We start from the raw sequence: 19,623 nt of genomic DNA on the forward strand, positions 1-19,623 counted from the left end.
TTAGATCACGTTACGTTGTAAACGCGGACCATGTTTGTGAGTACCTACCTACCTGTTGGGATTTCCCTTCTCACTGCGCACCGAAGAGCGACTGCGTATCGAGATTCGGGTTCTGCGCTTGCTGCCACTTGACCTGGGCCTCGAACTCCCTGCTGGGGATCACGAGCATCTCCGGGATGTCGAGGATTTTCTTGATCGAGGCGCTCATGTTGCTGCCCAAGATTCCTGCCAAAGGTGAGGCAGAGCCCGACGCCAGAGCTTGTTCGCGACGGATCGCCAGGATGGGCATCTCCAGGAGCTCCTTGAACGCGTTCTTCTGTGTCTTCATGCTGTGCTTCTCACGCAACAAGGTGTCGAGCGCTTCCACCTGACCGGGCGTGACGTCTGGAAGAGATAATAAAATCTCACGAGGCGCTGCGCACAGCGACGACGCGGGGCGAAGCGGTTGGTTGCATGGGTCGATGCCCTTGCACTCTTCCACGGGAGTCAGGCCCAGCGTGAGCCTGCAGTAAATGTTACGCGCCAGGTTGATGATCTCCCACTTGAGACCGTCCTCCTTCACGTGGCCCACATGCTCGCGCAGAATGCCCTGAAGCGCCGCAGAGAAGAGCTCGCGGCCTAGCAGAGCGTGATACTTGGTGTCCGCGTGAAGCACGTTGGCCAGTTTGTCGCCCAAGAGCACGGCCTTGCGGCAGCTCAACGTGTCCTTCCAGCAAATCACCTGCACCAAGATCGCGCCGATTGCAAACGGCAGCGAGGGCGATTGTGTCAGAATATAGTCGCGCAGCACTGCATCCTCGGGACTCGTCACGTGTTTCGGGTTGTCTGTGTCAGTGCCCACGACAGTCTTGGGGTCGACGGCGTACTCAATGAAGTCGATCACTTGTCGAGTCAGCTCCATCACCATCTTCTCACGCGCAATCTCCTGCTTCGCGTCTTCAATTCCGACCACCAACGCGCTCCAAGGCGTTTGAACGGGTTTGTCGCCAGCAGCAGGACGCTGGAAGATCGATGTTGCCCGCTGCGCGAAATGGCCGAACAGCGTCGCAAGCACCGGATCCAGCAGCGATGGGTAGAGTTCGCGCGGGCAGTTCTTCAGGAACGGCAAGTAGACGTAAGCCAATGCACCCTTCAGGTGGCGGTGCTCCATCAGGTCCAGATCGCTGAGCATGCTGTTCTGCAGTACCGATGCCACCTGCGGGTTCTTGTAGAAGTTGGCCTGGCCCACTGCTACTCCCATCAAATGGTACGAGATATCACGGACGTTCTTGTGCCACTTTGACCACTTAGAGGCGACCGGTAGTTTGGCAACTTCCTCCTCTTCGAGCTGGTTTTTTCCTCCAAGCAACTGAGCCACTTCGTCCACGGAGACGCTCATCAACCAGCAGGCAGTAGAAGTTTTCAGCACCGCCTCCTTCACAGCGGGTTCCCGAAGACCATGAAGCGAGCGCACAAGCGCCAACAAATTCGGCAGTAGATACGGCCACGCGGCCTCGAACGCCCCTGTGTCTTCTGTAGCCTTGGGCGAATACGTGACCCCTGCTCGCTTAGCGATACCATACAATGTCGTCAGGGTCTTCACAATCATCCCGAGTAGTTTCTTCGACTTCTCATCGTTAGCTGCCGCTTCAATTGCAGTCACAATACTCTGTGGGGAGCTCACAAGCGCAGTCATCTCTGGCGACGTCCATTGAGCCAGCGGATCCTGGACAATCTGCTGCACAAACTGCACGCGTTCCTCCTTATTCTCCATCGAGTTGGACACCAGCACCAGCATTTCGTACAGCATCACACCCTCCGTATCGGTCACGCGATCTGCCGCAAACAGTTCCTGAGCCTTCGTACACAGGACGGGGAGCACTGGCAAAATGTGCGCAGGGATCGCCTGGCAAATGGAAACCAGCGATGACAGCGCCCGCCTCCGAACGTTGATCGTTCCACTGCTCATCTTGCCGTGCACGTCCTCCCCGGACATCACAAAGTTGATATTCGCGAAAAGCATTTCAAACACCGCCGTGAGCGTGCTGCCATCCAGGACGTAGTACTTGGCAAACGACGCCAGCACAAGAAGCTGGCGGAACTTAAGAAGAGGATCGGGCGTGTCAAACGACAGAATCGCCTGCAAAATCGCCTGCAGTGCCTGGTGGTTTGTGGGGTTTTGCATTGCATTTGGTGGGAGCTGCTTGACGATGCAGTCTATCAGGGACGAGATGCCTTCGTGGCACAAATACGCCGTGCTGAGGTCAGTACAGAGGCCACGATCAGCGCTCAGGTGGTCTGTGCCTGCCGGGTACTGCGTGAGCACGAACGCCAGTCGCTCATGCAGTGACTGCAACACAACCGTGGGGTTCAGTTGCACCAACACACGGATCAGCGCGTACAGTCGTCCTCGGAAGTTTCCATAGTACGAAATGTACTCGTTGTGGTCGTCGAACTCCTCCCTGCTGCACTCGCACGCCACCGCTTGCGGTCCCGGGTGTTCCCGCTCGGGCGAGCCCAGCTTAAAGTACTTGTCAAACGAAACCTGTCGAAGCTGCTCCAGAACGTCCGCCAAGTACGCTTCTCCCTGCTTCAGCACCGTCTTGTTCTTCAGTACTGTAAGCCAGAAAATGATCTGCGCCTCCGTCAGAATGAGGCTCGGGTGCGCGAACAACTTGCACAAGTTCTTGAGGATCACGCGCAGCAGCGCCATCTCCTGCTCTCCAGCTCCGTCCAGCAGCAGCACGTCCAGCTGACACGTTCCCCACGTCACCAGCATGTCGTTCAGCTTCTTGTGGAACAGTAAATTCGCCTCCAGATCTGGCTCCAGCGTCGTCAGGTCCAGCGTGTCCACCTTCTCAATAATCTGGCTGATACTCTGCAGCATAATGGCTCTGTGGTCCTTGCCGAAGCCTCTGGTCATGTACACCTCCAGACACTCCGCGCCTGCCACGCGGAACTCCGCGTCGTCCAGCAGCAGCACAGCCACCATAATGAAGTTGGTACTCGGGTCCACCGGCCGCTCCAGCGGCATCCACTCGAGGAACTCCTTCAACATGTCCAGCGCTGCATGAATAAGTCTCTGGCTGATGTTCCTCTCTGCGGCTGACGCCGCGGGGGACTTGAACACTGCGTACTGCTTCTCCAGCTCCTGGTACACGACCGGGAAGAGCTGCGGCAGACACACGTTGAGTCCCTGCAGGATGTCCTTCCTCCTGGCCGGCGGGATGGACGTGTTGAACGAGCTGCTGACGCAGTCCTCGGCTAGCGAGCGCAGGATCATGAGCACGAGCTCGATCTGCGCGGCCGAGCCGGCCTGCCACACCTGCAGCAGCTCGGGCAGCAGCTTCGGCCAGCGCTGCGGGAACTGGCGCTTGGCCATCTGCGCCAGCAGCGCCACCTTCTTCTCGCGCACGAACACGGGCTCGATGCTGTCGGTTCCGCCCGCGTCCTCCGCGCGCAGCAGCAGCGCCACCAGCTCCGCGCGCATGCGCTGCTGCTCCTCGGCGGGCAGCGCGCCCCAGCGCGTGAGCACGTGGTGCTCCAGCACGTGCAGCGCGAAGTGGCGGCGCCGGTGCAGCTCCAGCGCGTCGCCTGCGTCCGCCCCCGGGTTGCGGTACAGCGCCGCCGCGTACAGCGCGCAGTCCGCGCGGCCCTTGAAGTCCTCGCAGAAGGCGTACGCGGCCTGCCGCTCCGCCGCGGACGCCAGCGGCGAGTGGCTCACCTGCACGGCCAGCAGCACCTGCTGGTACAGCTGCGGGTCCATGGTCCGCTTGTTCGGATAATGGCCGCGAAATGACTGGCGATTAGTATTGGCCAGAGTGATGCTGTAATCTGTGCGATTATCCCAGAGTGATGATTCAATCTGTGCTCGTATACACCTGGCCAATCGGTGCGACGTTTTCTCGCAGAGTGATTGTTTAGACTTGAAGTTTGTAACGGCTGGCACAAGCGGAGCGTGTTTTGGTTTTAGTATGCATCACTGATGAGGGGGACGACATCACTGATGAGAGGGGCGATGAGAACTCGGGGGGGGGGATATACTGACCGATGAGGTGGTGTCAACGTGACGATCTACCTGGACTACTCACGGCAGCGAGATTCCCGCCTTGTGCGAGGAAACTCATCGAGAGCAACAGAGTCCAGGTCAATGCTGTACTGGAGCGACTTCAACTCAAGTCAAGGCTTAACCTTGCTTACCTTATCTAGCTGCTTTAGCTTAGCAACTTTATGGAGGCTGTATGAGTTGTTCAGAGGACTAGTGAAAGTATGAGCCATTACTTCTTCTTAATTGTTGCGTTGCGTGTTAAGATTTATGCGTAGCTCGTGGCGTTGGGGGTGAGCGCTTCAGCGTAGTGGTCGGGTTTGTCCTCGTCGTCGCGGGGCTTGGCCGCCGCCGCCTCCTGCGGCGCCGGGGCTGAGCTGTAGCAAATGAGCCCCACGTACACGAGCGCGAGCGCGAGCCAGTACCATTTGTTGACGGCCTCGTCGAAGATGAGGTAGGACACGGCCACGGTGAAGACCGGCGCCGTGAGCAGCCCGAGGTTGAACATGAGGCTCTCGGCCCAGCGCAGGAAGACGGACGTGATGGTGTAGAAGACGAAGAGCACGCAGACGTAGCCGGCCATGTAGCCGTAGACGCGGCCCGTGAAGTCCACGTCCTCGATGGGCCCGCGCTCGAGCACGAGCACCTGGATGATGGACACGACGGAGGCCCAGAGCCCCAGGAAGCCCAGGCACTCGACGTTCGAGTCGACGTCGCGCGTCTTGACCACGGCCTGGATCATGACGTTGGACGTGGCATAGAAGGCGGCGGCGATGAGCGCGTACATATCACCGCGCACCTCGCGGCTCGAGGTGCCGTTGGCCGACGAGGTGTAATCGGACACGAAGATGACGACGGAGCCGCCGAGCGCGATGACCGCGCCCACGTAGTGGCGCAGCGCGTAGCGGGTCTTGAGGAACAGGAAGCAGAAGAGCGTCACGAAGGGCACCGTCATGTTGAGGATGAGGCTCAGCGTCGCGTAGTTGGCGTAGTTGTACGCCTTGACGGCGAAGTAGTTGCCCTCCACGTCCACGACGGCCAGCAGCACGTAGAACCACCACGGCACGCCGATGAGCGGCGTCTTGCGCACGAAGCGCACGCCCAGGTACACGACGGCCAGCAGCACGTACAGACAGGTGCTCTGCAGCGTGGGCAGACTCGCGTTCTCGAGCGTCAGGTACTTGGACAGGATGCCCGACGCCACGTTGAGCAGCATGATGACCTGGCCGAAGCCGAAGCACAGGAACTGGAACTTGACCCCCTCCTGCATCGCTCAACGGGCTCTGAACTTGAAGTGGAGACTTGGGGACTGAAGGGGGACCGGCGCCGATATTCGAAGGAGGTCGCGGAGCGGAGGCCAGTGGCTCGGAGACGCGACTGCGCGATTAGACAGAGACCGGTGCCGAGGGATTTGCCCGGCGGTGTGGTACAGTACACCAGAGCACATGACAAGGCCAACCAGCGTCTGCGTGGCGGCGTTCCTCTCTGTCGGTGCAACTGGACGTGAGCCGCTGGACATGGCTACGGAGCACTTCAACTTACTGTACTTCGAACTGAAGCGATCGACCAGAGAGAACGCGGTTCAGACTGGTAGTGCAGTTCTACTACTTTACTGCATCGAAAGTGCATTCGACTGAGCCAAAGGTAAGTGCATGTTCGTTCTACCCTGATAGTTAGTAGTTAGTTGACTGCGAGTTCTTACATGTGCTCGTACGGTGGCAGCGTGTCTGGCGGTCCGAAGTCACAGCTCCCTGGCTTGTAGCTCTTGATTTGCGTGGCGATCTGCGCCAAGGTGCAGCATGGACACAAGAGCGACGCGCAGCAGTCTCGGCAGCACCCGCCCGGGATCTGGAACCGCTCGCGGGTGAGTGCGCGGGCCTTCCAGATCCAGACGAACAGGATCACGTGCACCGTGCCGCCCGTGAGCAGCACGAGGGTGAAGAGCGTGGCCAGCGCGCACCAGTAGGGCGCCATCCCCAGCCGAGCGGAGATCTGTGCGTGCGTGACGCATGGGCAGAAGGTGGCCATGCAGCAGTTGGGCACGCAGTGCTTGAAGCAGCCGCACCACAGCGTCGTCTCCCAGCCCCCCATCTTGATGTCGGTCATGCCATCGTCGCGGGCAGTGGGCGTTCCTCCGTGGTGGTTTCCAGGCGGTGTCAAAGGGGCATCGTCCACTTGGATGGCGTACGGGTGGTCGTCCCCGTTGTGCTGCGGTGAGGGCGTCGAGACGGGCTTGGACATGGTGCTGAACGTTATTGACCGGGGTGCTTGTGTAGAATGGAGCGAATTCGATAGTGTTGCGGTGCTTCCAGCAGGGTAGCATATTGCTGGACGATTGCCATGATGCGACACACCAGCCAGAAGCCACGAAGGGAAGCCTTGATTTCTAGTAGAACCCTATTGCGGTTGGATCTGTTAGTAGGAGGAGAAGAAGCTCACATCCTGCGCGATTGAGCTCATGCAGCCCGCCGACCTGGCGGCCGGGACTGTCCCTTACATATCTTCATAGAGGTTGAAATTGTCCTTGTTACAGGTTAGTATCTTCATATAGATATCTTCGCGTCCAGGAGAGTAATCATTGAGCAGTACCATATGTGGATGCATGGCGTTGCTAGGCCCTAGGAACCAAAGAACTACGCAATGTAGTTTTACTTCCCGAGCGAATGCATGCCTGCACATGCACAATTTACTCTACCTGTAGTTGCGGAACTTTTTTGCCTCGTGTAGTACATGTACGGGTGGTTATCCTCAGCTCACGGTGGCAATCTGTCGAAGTACAGCGGACTGACGAATCATTCTCTGGATGGGACGGAGGCCATACCATGCAAATAAATATATATGCACGCAGTGACGACTGCCAAGGGAGGTGGTTTCCAGATAACTCGACAGGTATTTCATTTTTTCCGGACGACGTTAGTGCATGCCGTGCCGCTAAGAACAGCGAGATCAAGGGCATGCCCAATGCACTCAGTACTCTGCCCATGATGTATCGATGTACAGTAGAGGACGCGACGTCACATCGTTCTGTTATCATGGGCTTTGGTCGAGGCCAGCCACAGCGTTGTCTATAACTTTGTAGTGACACAACTCAAGTGGTTCGGAGCAGGACCACAGCCGTTTTGGTGCAATACATCTGCGCGACGCAGCCGATCCCGCGAGTTTGCAGTGGCACCGTCACCTCTCCACTCCGGAATTTCCGTTCCGACGTCAAGAAGGAGCGCCTTGTAAAGTGAGATTCTAGAGCCCAACCATGCGCGCCTTCATCACCCTGCTTCGCCAGCGTCTCAGCTTCTGCGGCCAACCTTAACACCTCCCAGAACCGGATCCAATCAGGCGATGCTGTCGAGCCGGGGACCGCCCACGGGCGAAAGCTGCTGCGAACTGCCACCGTCGACGAAGAAGAGAGGGGAATCATGGACGCTGTCAAGAAACTGGGCAAATCGACGGTCAAGCTGCCCAAGAACGCCTACTACAAGGCCTACGTGAACTTGAAGTCGACTGCTGTCGATATCGAGAAAACGGCGAACGCGTTCCTCCACAAGGGCTTCAACCCCGACCAGGTGTACAAGTGGCTGAGACTGAGCGACGGAAACAAAGTGGCTGAGCGGGGTCTTTATGATCTCTACAAGCCCAAGTACCAGCATATTCATCCTGGGTGGAGAAGCAAGCTTAAGGCTGATTAGGTTTGAAACGAGGACACGTTCGCGTGTTCTTCAACAATAAAACTCCTACAGATGCGTCTACTTAGAGCGAAGGATGTTTCGTGGTTAGTTGTTGAAAACCCTCCTCTTGTGCACAGCCCGACACTCGCTTAAGCGAAGTTCGATTGATGGCACTGATTCGTAGATCGTGCCAAAATGTGAGAATGCCATCATCTGGAAAGGCTCAAACGCCTTCTTCCGACAAAGATACGTCTGTGACCCATTCTGGATTCCTTAGGAATACTCTGCGACTCCTTCAATTTAATTTAAATGCTTCTGATTTCTTTAGCTGCACTCGTACCACCGCTCTTTCACTTATCGTCAATGCTGACTGAAGAGGAACGAAGGCTAGGACCACTTGAAGAATGCATTCTTCGTTGTCCGAATGGCAAATTTACGTGAGTTAGCACGCAGGAGTTACCGCAAAGTCAATTGATTAGGTTTCTCCGATTCCGGCAAAAGCGTTAGCATTAGGTCGAATTGGCGCTATCTGCAATATGATACTTTAGATAAATAGTTCACTCATGGAGGAGACGATGGACAAGGCTGAGAACCCCAGCAAAACACTCGGCTAAGGTTGAAAAATGATGATGAATCCACTAAAAGCGTTTAATTTTCGATAACCGGTTCCCAACTTTAGCGATTTTACCATCAATGGTCACGCGAAGCATGTTAGTAGGGCAGCGCAGTTTTATTGTCATCGAAGATTGTGGCTTTATTGTGTATTTCGAAGTATATTCATCGAGCTATTAGTTACACTACTGTAGCCGCTATAGGGTAAGGAAAACGCCTTGATCACGTGCCAAATGATTACCAAGTACGACAACAGGCATTGCGATAAAATTTGGCATTCCTTGGATGGTAGGTACCGTGGAGCTGAACATTGTCAGTTCGCAATTTGCTCCAACAACACCCACTCACTCACCCACCGATCTCGACAAGTTACGTCTCCATTGGGGACAACTGGTAAGCGCGCTTTCTTCATCCTGGCTCTAGCTGTGCTTACCTTAATTGCCAGCACCAATGCTGTCCCGACGTCGACCAAGCAAGACGATTCCGCAATATTGACCCAAGCTGACACCGAAGTTGAGCCCACCTGCGGTATCTATGTGTGAATCGCAATTTTGAATTTACGTGTTGTTTTGCCATAGAGGGGGGGGGGTCTTCTCGATCTAACAGCGCCTCAGGCAAGAACCTAAAAATGGAAGCTGCACAAATTAACGTTGCGTGTGCGCGCGCAACAGCTAGCTCGTCAAATTGTGTACAAACTTCTTTGTAGTGGCAGAATCGCTGTGTGGTCAGTCTACCTTGGAGACACGGGAACATGACACTCATTTAGGAGACACGACTTTCGCTGTGAAGCTTTCCGGAAAGCCGATTCGGCTTTTCCGAGTCGGATTATCCCTCATCCACAGCTCGTAGTGCTCCCTCCACAGCAACATGGAAGAACTTTCTTGGAAAGGATGTACCTTGTCAATTCGATTGCTTTCCTTGTTGAGTTTTCGGGAGTTGTAAATCTGATCGGGGTTGATGTCCTTCTGCACGAGCTTCTTCGCAGCTTGTGTCAATTTCGGCTGCTTGTTGCTTAAAGTGCTTGTTGATTGCAAGTTAAAATGCAAAGTGAGAGACTGCATGAAGCAGAAGCTCTTTGCTCTACAACCTAGCTCTACAGAGGCTGCATCTAATGGTTGGCTCTAACCAACACAACTACCAGAGTAAACTTCGAGAAATCGCTGCAGGCAACAAGTGCCAGAGTAATCCTGAATAATCACCACACAGCTTTATCCGGGCCTGCAGCGTTGGTTTTCCAGTATATGGTGGACTTTAGGCGGGCGTCTTTCATCCAGGCCTTCGCACCTGTGCCAAGCTTTTTGGCAAGATCCGCGATTCCTCTCTCTTCGTCTTCCGAGTCCAGGACCCTCTTAGCTGCCGTATCCGCTCGAAGAAACCGGTCGCTATTGACAATGTATTCAAGCAAGATCAAAATGATGGTCCAGCACATTCCACCATGTAGTTAGCGGGGCTCTGAACGCCCCGCCGACTCAATCTGTAGGGATCATCAATGCTGGTAACTGCCGCCACTATTTCGCCAGGCCATTTCGTGCCTAGCAGATCCCGTCACCACAGGGCAGGCCAACGTACGCCAACTTGCCGCATTTCCATATCCATGACCGTACCAAAATCCGTCGGAGATACAGTGTCGGCCGCCATGATAGTGGACGCCCCCAAGCTTTAGTTAGATGCAGAACTTTCTGGGTGCTCACCCCGCACGCGACAGCGCGCAGCCAAAATAAATGGGTTCGAGCGGCCGCTCATTCATCAAAAGTTTCCGTAGCGCCCCCTAGCCATGACACGCTTCGGACATCGAGATCACGGCCAACTCGCCGTATTGCTGCTAACCATCGCACTATTCACGGCGCTCTCCTCGGCCTCAACTTCATCATCATTGCTATCCAAGGAGGAACTGTGCTCGTTGGACTTCCAGAACTCGCGTCGAGTCGTTGACATGCTTGAAGTGACGCCGGAACCCGCTCCGTCACACAACGGGAGCGACCCAGGGGTCTACCCTCGCATCTTGTGCTTCGCCGTGACCTACTCAGCCCAGCACCAGACCCGGGTCCGAGCGGTGGCGGAAACGTGGGGCCAACGCTGCGACCAGCTGCTCTTCTTCAGCAACATGAGCGACACCATCGTCGTGGGGGCCGACACTCGCGCCGAACGCCGATACGAAGTCGTGCAGCTCGACATCATCGCAGACCACGCGCATCTGTGGCTGCGCACCAGAGCAGCACTGGAATACCTGCACACCCACTACCGTCACGACTACGACTGGTTCTACAAGTGCGACGACGACACGTACGCCATCATTGAGAACATGAGGAAATACCTGAAAAGACCCGAGATCGTGCAGCGATTCAACCGAGAGCCGATGCAAATGGGCCATCGCTTCAACATGCCCGACGAGGCCTTCAACTTCTACATCAGAAATGAGACGCTTAACGATCTTTGGCGCTCACGATGGGACCGCCTGGTCTACAATTCTGGCGGCGCTGGCTACGTGATGAACAGACTTTACTTGGACAAGATCGTCGAGTCTCTGCAAGACTGGACGTGTCTACCGGACGAGGCTAGCGGGACGATGCCCGAGGACGCCGGTGTATCGTTTTGTATGATGTGGAACGACGTCTACCCCTGGGACACTCGAGACCACCGCGGCCGAGAGCGCTGGCACGCGTTCAACCCGGAATTAGTCTTCGCTACGTGGCAAGACCCTAATGAATGGTACGTCAAATACCACAAGAGGGTGGGCGGGGTGCGCTCCAAGTTTGACAGTGCTGCCCCGGACAGCGTGGCTTTCCATTACGTCAAGCCGCCGCTGATGTACCACATCGAGCGCAGCCTCTATCTCTGTCGGTCGGAACACGATCACATTTCCGCCTTTAATGAGGCGTTTGGGCTGGCGATTGGAGATAAGGTGATGGAGCTTTAAGCGTATTAATCGTTAGTCGAATGCAAGACAACATCCTTCTCAATTATAAACAAAAGTACAAACAATATATACATTAGATGCTTTTTAGAGTTTCGCTGATAAAATACAACCATACTCCGCTATTGCTAAGCTATGTTTTTTTGGCTGAGAACTCGCACGGGCTACGGCCAGAACAGAGGTGACATCGACACTTTCGGCTCCAATAATAACTCAAACTCTGGCCTGCCGAACATCATAGTATAGTTTTGGCCGAACGCACCACAGTTGTGGGTGTCGCGAGTCGAATCGGGTCGGGCACGGGGGTAGCGAGGCACGAACGGTTGAGGAGGATTAGACGGACAAGCAGAAGCAGCTAAGCACGGTTCAATATGCAAAGCGTTCTGACTTGTTAGACCCAAAGCAAATTCGCGACTGTCCTGACTAACCTGGCACGGAGCGCTCACTCCGTGCTCTTCTCGCCCTTGCTCTTCTCGCCGTTGCTCTTCTCGCCGAGCTCGGCCGGTACGTCCACCGACTTCAACCGCAGCATCTCCACCTTGGCTTCCCTTCACCCCCTCGTCCTTGGCTCGCCTCACACGCTCGCCTCGAGCCACGCCGGCCCCATGACCTCCGTCCTGATCCCCGCGTAGGCGCGCGTTCGCCGCATGTGCCACAGCTTCCATGGCGGCTGAGCAGGCCGCGGCATCTTGACCAGGAAACGTTTCCACCACAGCACCAAACTGTTCTTGCCCCCCTGGCATGGTTATCGTTCTCACTTGCTCTTCGACGACCGCACCCACTTCGACCTCTTGGCAGCTCACTGTTCTTGACTCAGCCGAGTGCGCCACAGGCACAACAACCGTCCTCACTTCGGCCCGCAGGACCTTGGTCCCGACCAAGCACTCAGCGACCGTTCCGTTCTTGACCTTGGGCAACGACATCTCCGAGTCGTACGTAGCATCCGTGTGATCCGCCCTGACCTCGTCCACAGCCTCTTTAGAAACGTCTCTCACCACTGACGACCTGGTACTTCACCGTTGCAGCTTGCTTCCACCGGCACCTCAGCCACGCCTTGTTCTTCAAACTCGATATCCGCTTCGTCCTCACCGACAGGTACGCAGGCTCGTCGACCTTCACGCTCAATGTCTTTCCCAGCCAAACCGTGGCCAGCTTGTTCTCGTGCGCACCAATCCAGTCCACCGTAGCCAACGCCCACGACCGCACCAGTAAGCCTCTCCATGACTAGCATCAAGCTGATGACCGTATCCGGACTCTGCACCTTCGCCTTGTTTGACTACCCCGTCGTATACTGCTGGCCTATGACCGAGTAGCTCTCCCAGCGACCGTTCTGTCTCGGGCTGCATTACGTTCATCTTTCCCACCAGACCGTGTACTCCTGTCGCCACACCAATTTCTCCCGAGTTACCATCGACGACCCTGCTTCTGCCGTACCCGCTCGTGCTGTAGACATGCCCGCGAGTTTGGCAATCGACATCGTAATCTTCGCACACAGGACGGTGCAGTCCCTTCGCCACGACCCACTCGCAGGCAGCTTCAATCGACTGTACCGGGAGACACACCAAGCATCTTCGCACTCGCTCGCTCCGCAGACCGTTCTTGAAGACCGTGTACCGCATCTTCTCGTTGAACCACTGTGCTTCGTCACAGTACCGGCAGTCCCCACTCATCGACGGGTTCATCACGCTTGTAACGGGGTTACACGAGAGTTACCCGAAGGGTTACGAAGTGGGTACACACTGTATAACCTAAATCAGTATGAGAATCAGTACATGGCTTCAGAGCCACTGATTATGCATATGACTAGGGTTCACTATGCTAGATAGTGAACCGGATACATTTATACCGTAGGCGGCTTTGCCGCAATAAAGGGAAATACATTCAGTTTGAGATTTACACTGAAGAGTCTAGGGTTGACTCTTGGAGTCCGTAGGATGTACGGACTCGTACGTTCTGGTATTAGAACGGGCGATCTTAAGCTGAGACTCTGCGAGTCTGTTAAGCTTCCTCTGACGCAAAACTACGGCAGCCCCGCTGTACTTGGTCGCACTTGTAGTCAATCCGACACCTGAGTCTGTATAGACTGACCCTCTGCGGAGAATGGAGCAGTTCGCTCACTTGCCCCCGAACCAGCAGGATGCGCTTAATAAGCTTATGTCCTTGTTGGGCCCGGAGGGTGTGACGCAACTTGCGCAGCAAGGCCCCGACGCGGTGAACGCGCGTCTCGAGGCGTTTTCAAGCTACGAAAATGCTCTGCTAGAGCACCTCCAGCAGAGGATGGCGACGGCCGCGGCGCCCCAAGCGCCCACTTCGTCATCCGACGCGGGAACAAGACCCAAGCCGCTCATGTTGAGCGTGAAGACCTTCGAAGGCAAGGAGGGTGAACGCTTGATGCTTTGGACCCGAGAGGATGAGATGGCTATGAGCTCAGCTCTACTCCGGACGGAGTCGCAGCGTGTGGCACTAGCTATCTCGAAGCTCGGTGGGCGAGCGAGAGAGTGGGCACTTACGTCTGGGACGTCGGTCGAGGTGGCCTTCCCGACGTGGGACCAGCTGAAACAGCAATTGTCCCGAGTGTTTGCTCCGCCTAACGAGGCTATCGCGTGCGCTCACGCTTCCTGGCGACCAGGCAGAGCAAGAAGGAGTTGATGGACTATGTCCAAGAGTTGAGAACTCTCATTGCTGGCATGTCTGCGGACCCCCTGCCGGAAGCAGTCACCGTTACGGTGGCCTCCGCACTGGCGTTGCCAGGACGGAGGTGTTCCGAACCCACCCGAGCTCTTTTGAAGAGGCTGTGAGCGTCGCATTGAATGCGGAACACAACTTTAAGTCATCGAGACTTGGGTGGAATGCGTCTTACGCTAGCGCGTCGAGTGGCCCGGAACCCATGGACCTCAGCTATGCTGAAGACGAAGAAGCCGAGCTTCGTGCTGCTGAGCAGCGTCGCGGTATCCGCAGATGCTTCATCTGTGGTGACACCCGTCACCTTCGTGCTGGGTGTCCGCTGCGCCATCAGCGCCAGGCTTCGTCAAGCCGCTCTTCGAGTTCGAGCCAGGGCTCTGGTTTGTCTCGGGTAAACGAGAAGTCCCAGTAGGCGCGGGGCGGCCTACTGGGGAAGAACTAAGTTCTATTGAGCCTCGGCGAGGTGGATGTCGACAGGACTTAGCCCCGAACAGAGCCGTACTCTCTAACACGGAACGTGTATGCAAGCCGGGCTTGCTAGTTGTCCAAGCTTGGGTGAAGGGCTTCACGAAGCCATGGACGATTTTGATCGATTCGGGAGCGTCGGGTAACTACGCCCGGCGTTCTACGATGGACGGGAGTCAGCTTTATGCTGAGGCGCTGGTAGCGCGCGGAAGTGACGTCGTCACTGTTCGTCTCGCGACGGGCACTCGTGTCACGGTGCCTAAGGTCCCAGTGGACCTGGGCGTGAAGTTTTTGGATTTTGATAGCGTGGAACGCTGTCTGGTCTTAGACCTCGATTCGAGATATGATCTCATCCTTGGTATGGCGTGGCTGGAACGCCACGAGCCTTGGTTCGATTGGAGGTCGAAGACCCTTGGTGCTACGCACTTCTCTCCTGGCGGAGCATTGACGAGTCATGAACCCACCTCTGCTAGGAAGCAGAAGCGCTATTGGCGCGAGCACTGGACCGAGTCGGTCAATGTGCTGGACATCGGAGTTTCCGAGTTGGTGGACACTGAGTGTGTCGAGAACGAGCGTTCCGAGCGTGGCTCGCGGACGGCAGGTGGAGCGGCACGAATTCCGCTGAGCGGGTGTGCGCCTGAGGGCGACGCCCTGCTGCGTGCCAGCGACGGCGCGGTCGACAGGAAGTCGAGTGAAGATGGGCGTTACCCGGATCAAGGATGTGGAGCGGCACTAATTCCGCTGAGCGGGCGTGCGTCTGAGGGCGACACCCTGCTGCGTGCCAGCGACGGCGCGGTCGGCACGATGCCGAAGAACAAGGGGCTTTGCCCGGATGAAGATCGTGGAGTGGCACGTAATCCACTGAGTGGAGGCTGCGGGTCGTGCAGCTCTTCGCTAAGTGTCGGTAAAGACACTGGAGCTCCCCTGGAGCTGAACGAGGTGGTGACACCTGGCGTCAAGTCGCACGCGAAATCACGGAGCTCTTCAGGGCGGACGGTGTCCATGAAGAGGAGGCAGCGCCGCAAAGCGCTGGCTGTGAGACGCAAGGCGTCTGTGATCTCACGAGTCGAGAAGGGCGTGTTGAGCGGTGAGGCTCCACGCGAGAGCGAGCAGCTCTATACACTCGTGAATGGAGTGACGGGCGACGTCGACGGAGGTATCAACCTCGACGACTTGCCCTCAATGTCTGCTCTCCTGGAGCTGGACGAGATGTCCTTGGCCGAGTTCGGCGAAGCCGTGAAGGCTGGAGACTTGGCTGAGGTAGTCGTCATACGACCCGAAGAAGAGTTGAACTCGTCCTCGCTTCTGGATGAAGCTGTCCTGGAAGCCACCAAGAAGGCGCTGAATGCGCGGAGCGGGTCGGCGATCCTGAAGGACCCGTCGGATCCCTTGTATCAAGTGGTAAAGGATTACCAGGACGTGGTCTCGAAGGAGCCGCCCTCGGGGCTACCTCCGGATCGAGGTGTTCGACACGAAATCGATCTCGTTCCGGGAACGAAGTACTGCGTGACGAGGCAATGGCCCTTGCCGAAGGAGCAGTGTGGCGTCATTGACGCGTTCTTCCGTGCGAAGCATGAGGCGGGCATGGTGCGTGAGAGTAAGTCTCCACACTCTACGCCGACATTCTGTGTCAGAAAGCCGAATGGCAAGCGGCGTATCGTGCATGCTTTCAACAAGCTAAATGCCGCTACCATTCCGGCGCAGACGCCGATTCCTCGGAAGGATGTTCGTCAGAACAACATGACAGGATGTACGATGTACAGTGCGCTCGACTTGGTCGGTGGATATTACCAATTGCTCATGAGGACGAGCGACATTCCCCTCACTGCGGTGAGTACTCCGAGCGGTATGCTCTGGGAGTGGTTGGTGATGCCCCAAGGGCTTTCGAGCGCGCCAGTGACGTTTAATCGTCTTGTGACGCAGCTCTTCAGGCCCCATCGGGCGTACGCGCAAACGTACTTCGATGACATCTTTGTCCACAGTCGTGCGGAGCACGGAAAGACTGATATGGAGAACCATGTGGAGCACCTGCGTGCTGTGCTTGAATGCATGCGTCAAAACAAGTTGTACGCCAACATTGACAAATGCATCTTCGGAGCGGAAGAGATCCCCTTCTTAGGGTGCTTCATCGGGAAGCGTGGCCTGAGGGCCGACCCGGTCAAGGTCAAGACCATTGTTGACTGGCCGGTTCCCAAGAACCAGAAGAATCTTCGCAAGTGGCTTGGCTTGGCCAATTACTTGCACAAGTACAGCGAGAACTACGCTGAGATGGCTCGGCCACTCTCCAATCTCCTGAAGAAGGATGCGGAGTGGTGTTGGGACACCGAGCATCAAGATGCATTTGCGGCAATTAAGGACAGTCTCCTTCATGCGCCTATTCTGGCTTTGCCAGACCCCGCTCGTCGTCTGTGACGCCTCCGACTTTGCCATCGGCTGTGCCCTGCCGCAAGCAGACGCCGAAGGGCGCGAGCGCGTGGTGGCGTTCGAATCTCGCCAGCTGAAGGCTGCGGAGAAGAACTATCCTGTCCACGACAAGGAGCTACTTGCAATGAAGTATGCGCTCGTCAAGTTCAGGGTTCACCTGTTGGGCTCTCAGCCGTTCGTGATTTACACGGATCATGCGTCGTTACGCACTGCGACTCAGTCGCCTCATCTCTCGCAAAGGATGGCCCGCTGGCTGTCCTTCTTCGCGGAGTACAACTTCGAGGTGAAGTACAAGCCTGGTAGGCAGAATGTCCTTGCGGACGCGCTGTCGCGCAGGCCGGATTATGAGCTGGCTCATGTAACGACCGTGACTTCGTCATTACCGGATCTGATCCGAACGCTTATGCCAAGGACGACACTTGTGTCGCGTTGCTGAAGGCTCTGGGGAGCAAGGAGTTTCCAGACTCGGACATCGAATTGTCAGCGCGGCTGCGCGCGCGGCTACACCGTTATTCCCTCGATGGAGGCCTGTTGTTCTACAACACCGGCCCCAAGGATACGCCCCGCGTGGTCATCCCTCATGATGAGGAGCTGAAGTATCGCATCCTCTAGGAGGCACATGACACGACGCTGGCAGGCCATCTTGGCCGTGAGAAGACCTACAGTTCGGTGAGCACCCACTACTGGTGGCCGAAGATGTACAAGTGGACGAGGACCTATGTGCGCACGTGCGAGACGTGTCAGCGAGTGAAGTCGTCACCTCATGCTGCAGCGCCGTTGGCGAGTTTGCCTGTCACTTCGGGCTGCTGGCAATCCATGAGTATGGACTGTGTTTGGCCTGCCGGCGGACGCGACAGGCAACACTGGAGTCGTGGTCTTCGTGGACCGACTGAGCAAGATGGCTCACATTGCGGCTGTGCCGGACACCATCGATGGTATAGGTACAGCAACGCTGTTCTTGGACCGAGTGTTTCGACAACACGGACTCCCGGAGTCGATTGTCTCGGACCGAGACCCCCGCTTCACGGGCCACTTCTGGAGCGCGGTCTTTGCGGTTCTTGGCACCAAGCTGGACATGTCCACGGCGGACCATCCGCAGACCGATGGTCAGATAGAGCGCGTGAATCGCGTCGTCGAGGACGTGCTCCGTAGCATTTGCGCTGAGACGCCGAAGCGCTGGAGCGCCATGCTGCCACTCGTTGAGTTTGCGTTGAACAACGCCGTGTACGCCTCGACAGGCTACACGCCGTTCTACGTGAACAGCTTGTCTCATCCCCGCGTCCCGCTGACGCCGCCACGTGGTGGCCTCGGGCTTGGTGGGGGAGGAGAAGCCGATTTAGCTGATCGGCTAGCCGATGCCAGCCCGGCTACTGTTCGTAAACAGGTTGACGCTTTCTTGTCGACGCGTCTGAGTGTCTTACGACATGTGCGTGACGCAATGGCTGAGAGCCAAGACAAGCAAAAGGAACATGCAGATGCCAGGGGTAGAGGCAATGTTGAAAGTTATAAGGTCGGGGACCTGGTGTTGCTTAATGCAAAAACCCTACCTACACAGGCAGTATCAGCCGTCTTCAAGACGAAGTTGCGCCCGAGCTTCATCGGACCTTTCAAAGTTGTGGCCAAGAAGGGCCTTGCGTACACGCTCAATCTTCCGAAGAAGATGCGGGCGCACCCCGTCTTCTACGTCGGCTTACTCAACCCGTACCAGGACCCGATGCAGGTGCAGATGGAGGCACCGAGGGTGACGAGGTCACAGGCGCGGAGGTTGCGGTCGTCGAGGACGCAGTCACCGGCGTCGAAGACGCGACCATCGACGCGGACACCGCAGGCACAGGTGGGAGTGCCGCGGGCACTGCAGGAGCCACAAGCGCAGGAGGCGCAGCAGGCGAGGCCTGCATGCGGGCCAGGAGTTCGAGCTGGCCCTGGAGCACAGCCTGGTGCCGCTGTAGCTCCGCGAACTCTTGAGCGTGGCGCTCTTCGCGGTCGCGAAAGTAGTTCATCCACCCGTTCAGGCGAACGAAGTCGTTCTCGAAGGTCCCAAGTCGGTCCCAGACCTCCCGAGGCACCCCAAGCCACTCCAACTGCTCAGCGAGCCTGTCGAGATCAGTCACACAACGTGCCAGACGCGCGTCGATGTCGTGGACGTGGTCCCGAAGGCGATCCGCTCGTTGCCGAGTCTCGTGCAACTCGTCGAACGTCGCGAGGCGGCTTGGCGCGTCCTCTACCGGCGCTGCTCGATGAGCATGGTAATCTGCATTACCATGTGGAGCGCCTCCTGGCGAAGCGGCGGTGCCGGGGTCAAAACCAGTATCTGGTGAAATGGCGAGGGTACCCCCACTCCGAGAACTCATGGGAGTTTGAGGTACCCCTCCGCCTGGACTGCCCAGACGTCGTGGACGCTGTGATCAGCTTGATCACCAGCGCCCCGAGGGCCCAAGGCTGGCACGCCGGTCGTCCCGCGCTTCCCGGCAATAAGCTGGGGAGCTGCTGGGTCAGCCATATTGCTCCGAGGCTGACCCTGAGCCACAGCGCTCACTCCCTCGCGGGAAGGAGCGGCTGGAGTGCTCGAAGGAGCGAAGCGCGCAGCGCTAAACTGGATCTGCGGCTGGGCGAGTGCCGAGAGGCTGCGCTTGGCTCGGACCTTCGCGAAATCGAAGCGGAGCTTGCGTTTAATGCGAACATCCACTTCACTGAAGCTAGCTCGGAGAGCGTCCATGGAGCTGAGCTTTCGGCTGTGCTCGGCTCAAGACTCGAACTGAGCTTCGTACTCAATTGAGTCTTCCCCCGGGCTAAGTACCACCGGGTACGTCCGCATGGCGGGCACGGACTTCTGCTGGGCT

General features: G+C 56.9%; 7 protein-coding genes across 7 annotated transcripts; 2 read left to right on the forward strand and 5 right to left on the reverse strand.

Moving 5' to 3' along the window:
• Positions 1-70: 70 nt before the first annotated feature.
• On the reverse strand, positions 71-3,745 carry PHYSODRAFT_529204 (hypothetical protein; the record flags this gene model as incomplete). Its single annotated transcript, XM_009538834.1, has 1 exon — positions 71-3,745. The coding sequence occupies one exon, from the start codon at positions 3,743-3,745 to the stop codon at positions 71-73; it is 3,675 nt and encodes a 1,224-aa protein (XP_009537129.1).
• A 547-nt stretch (positions 3,746-4,292) lies between these two features.
• Positions 4,293-5,294, reverse strand: PHYSODRAFT_528702 (hypothetical protein; the record flags this gene model as incomplete). The annotated part of the gene is made up of 1 exon (XM_009538835.1): positions 4,293-5,294. The coding sequence occupies one exon, from the start codon at positions 5,292-5,294 to the stop codon at positions 4,293-4,295; it is 1,002 nt and encodes a 333-aa protein (XP_009537130.1).
• A 428-nt stretch (positions 5,295-5,722) lies between these two features.
• Positions 5,723-6,265, reverse strand: PHYSODRAFT_340641 (hypothetical protein; the record flags this gene model as incomplete). The annotated part of the gene is made up of 1 exon (XM_009538836.1): positions 5,723-6,265. The coding sequence occupies one exon, from the start codon at positions 6,263-6,265 to the stop codon at positions 5,723-5,725; it is 543 nt and encodes a 180-aa protein (XP_009537131.1).
• Positions 6,266-7,299: 1,034 nt separating this feature from the next.
• PHYSODRAFT_528352 (hypothetical protein) lies at positions 7,300-7,707 on the forward strand (the record flags this gene model as incomplete). Its single annotated transcript, XM_009538837.1, has 1 exon — positions 7,300-7,707. A coding segment is annotated over one exon (408 nt), but the record flags the coding sequence as incomplete, so codon positions are not given.
• A 1,786-nt stretch (positions 7,708-9,493) lies between these two features.
• Positions 9,494-9,727, reverse strand: PHYSODRAFT_288907 (hypothetical protein; the record flags this gene model as incomplete). Its single annotated transcript, XM_009538838.1, has 1 exon — positions 9,494-9,727. One exon carries the CDS (start codon positions 9,725-9,727, stop codon positions 9,494-9,496), a length of 234 nt encoding a protein of 77 aa, XP_009537133.1.
• Positions 9,728-10,072: 345 nt separating this feature from the next.
• Positions 10,073-11,215, forward strand: PHYSODRAFT_253679 (hypothetical protein; the record flags this gene model as incomplete). The annotated part of the gene is made up of 1 exon (XM_009538839.1): positions 10,073-11,215. One exon carries the CDS (start codon positions 10,073-10,075, stop codon positions 11,213-11,215), a length of 1,143 nt encoding a protein of 380 aa, XP_009537134.1.
• Positions 11,216-11,654: 439 nt separating this feature from the next.
• On the reverse strand, positions 11,655-12,882 carry PHYSODRAFT_340644 (hypothetical protein; the record flags this gene model as incomplete). Its single annotated transcript, XM_009538840.1, has 5 exons — positions 11,655-11,729; positions 11,767-12,188; positions 12,230-12,488; positions 12,562-12,756; positions 12,790-12,882. The coding sequence occupies 5 exons, from the start codon at positions 12,880-12,882 to the stop codon at positions 11,655-11,657; spliced, it is 1,044 nt and encodes a 347-aa protein (XP_009537135.1).
• Positions 12,883-19,623: the final 6,741 nt, after the last annotated feature.

This window comes from Phytophthora sojae (genome assembly GCF_000149755.1).
Source record: "Phytophthora sojae unplaced genomic scaffold PHYSOscaffold_12, whole genome shotgun sequence".
Classification (NCBI taxonomy): domain Eukaryota; phylum Oomycota; class Peronosporomycetes; order Peronosporales; family Peronosporaceae; genus Phytophthora; species Phytophthora sojae.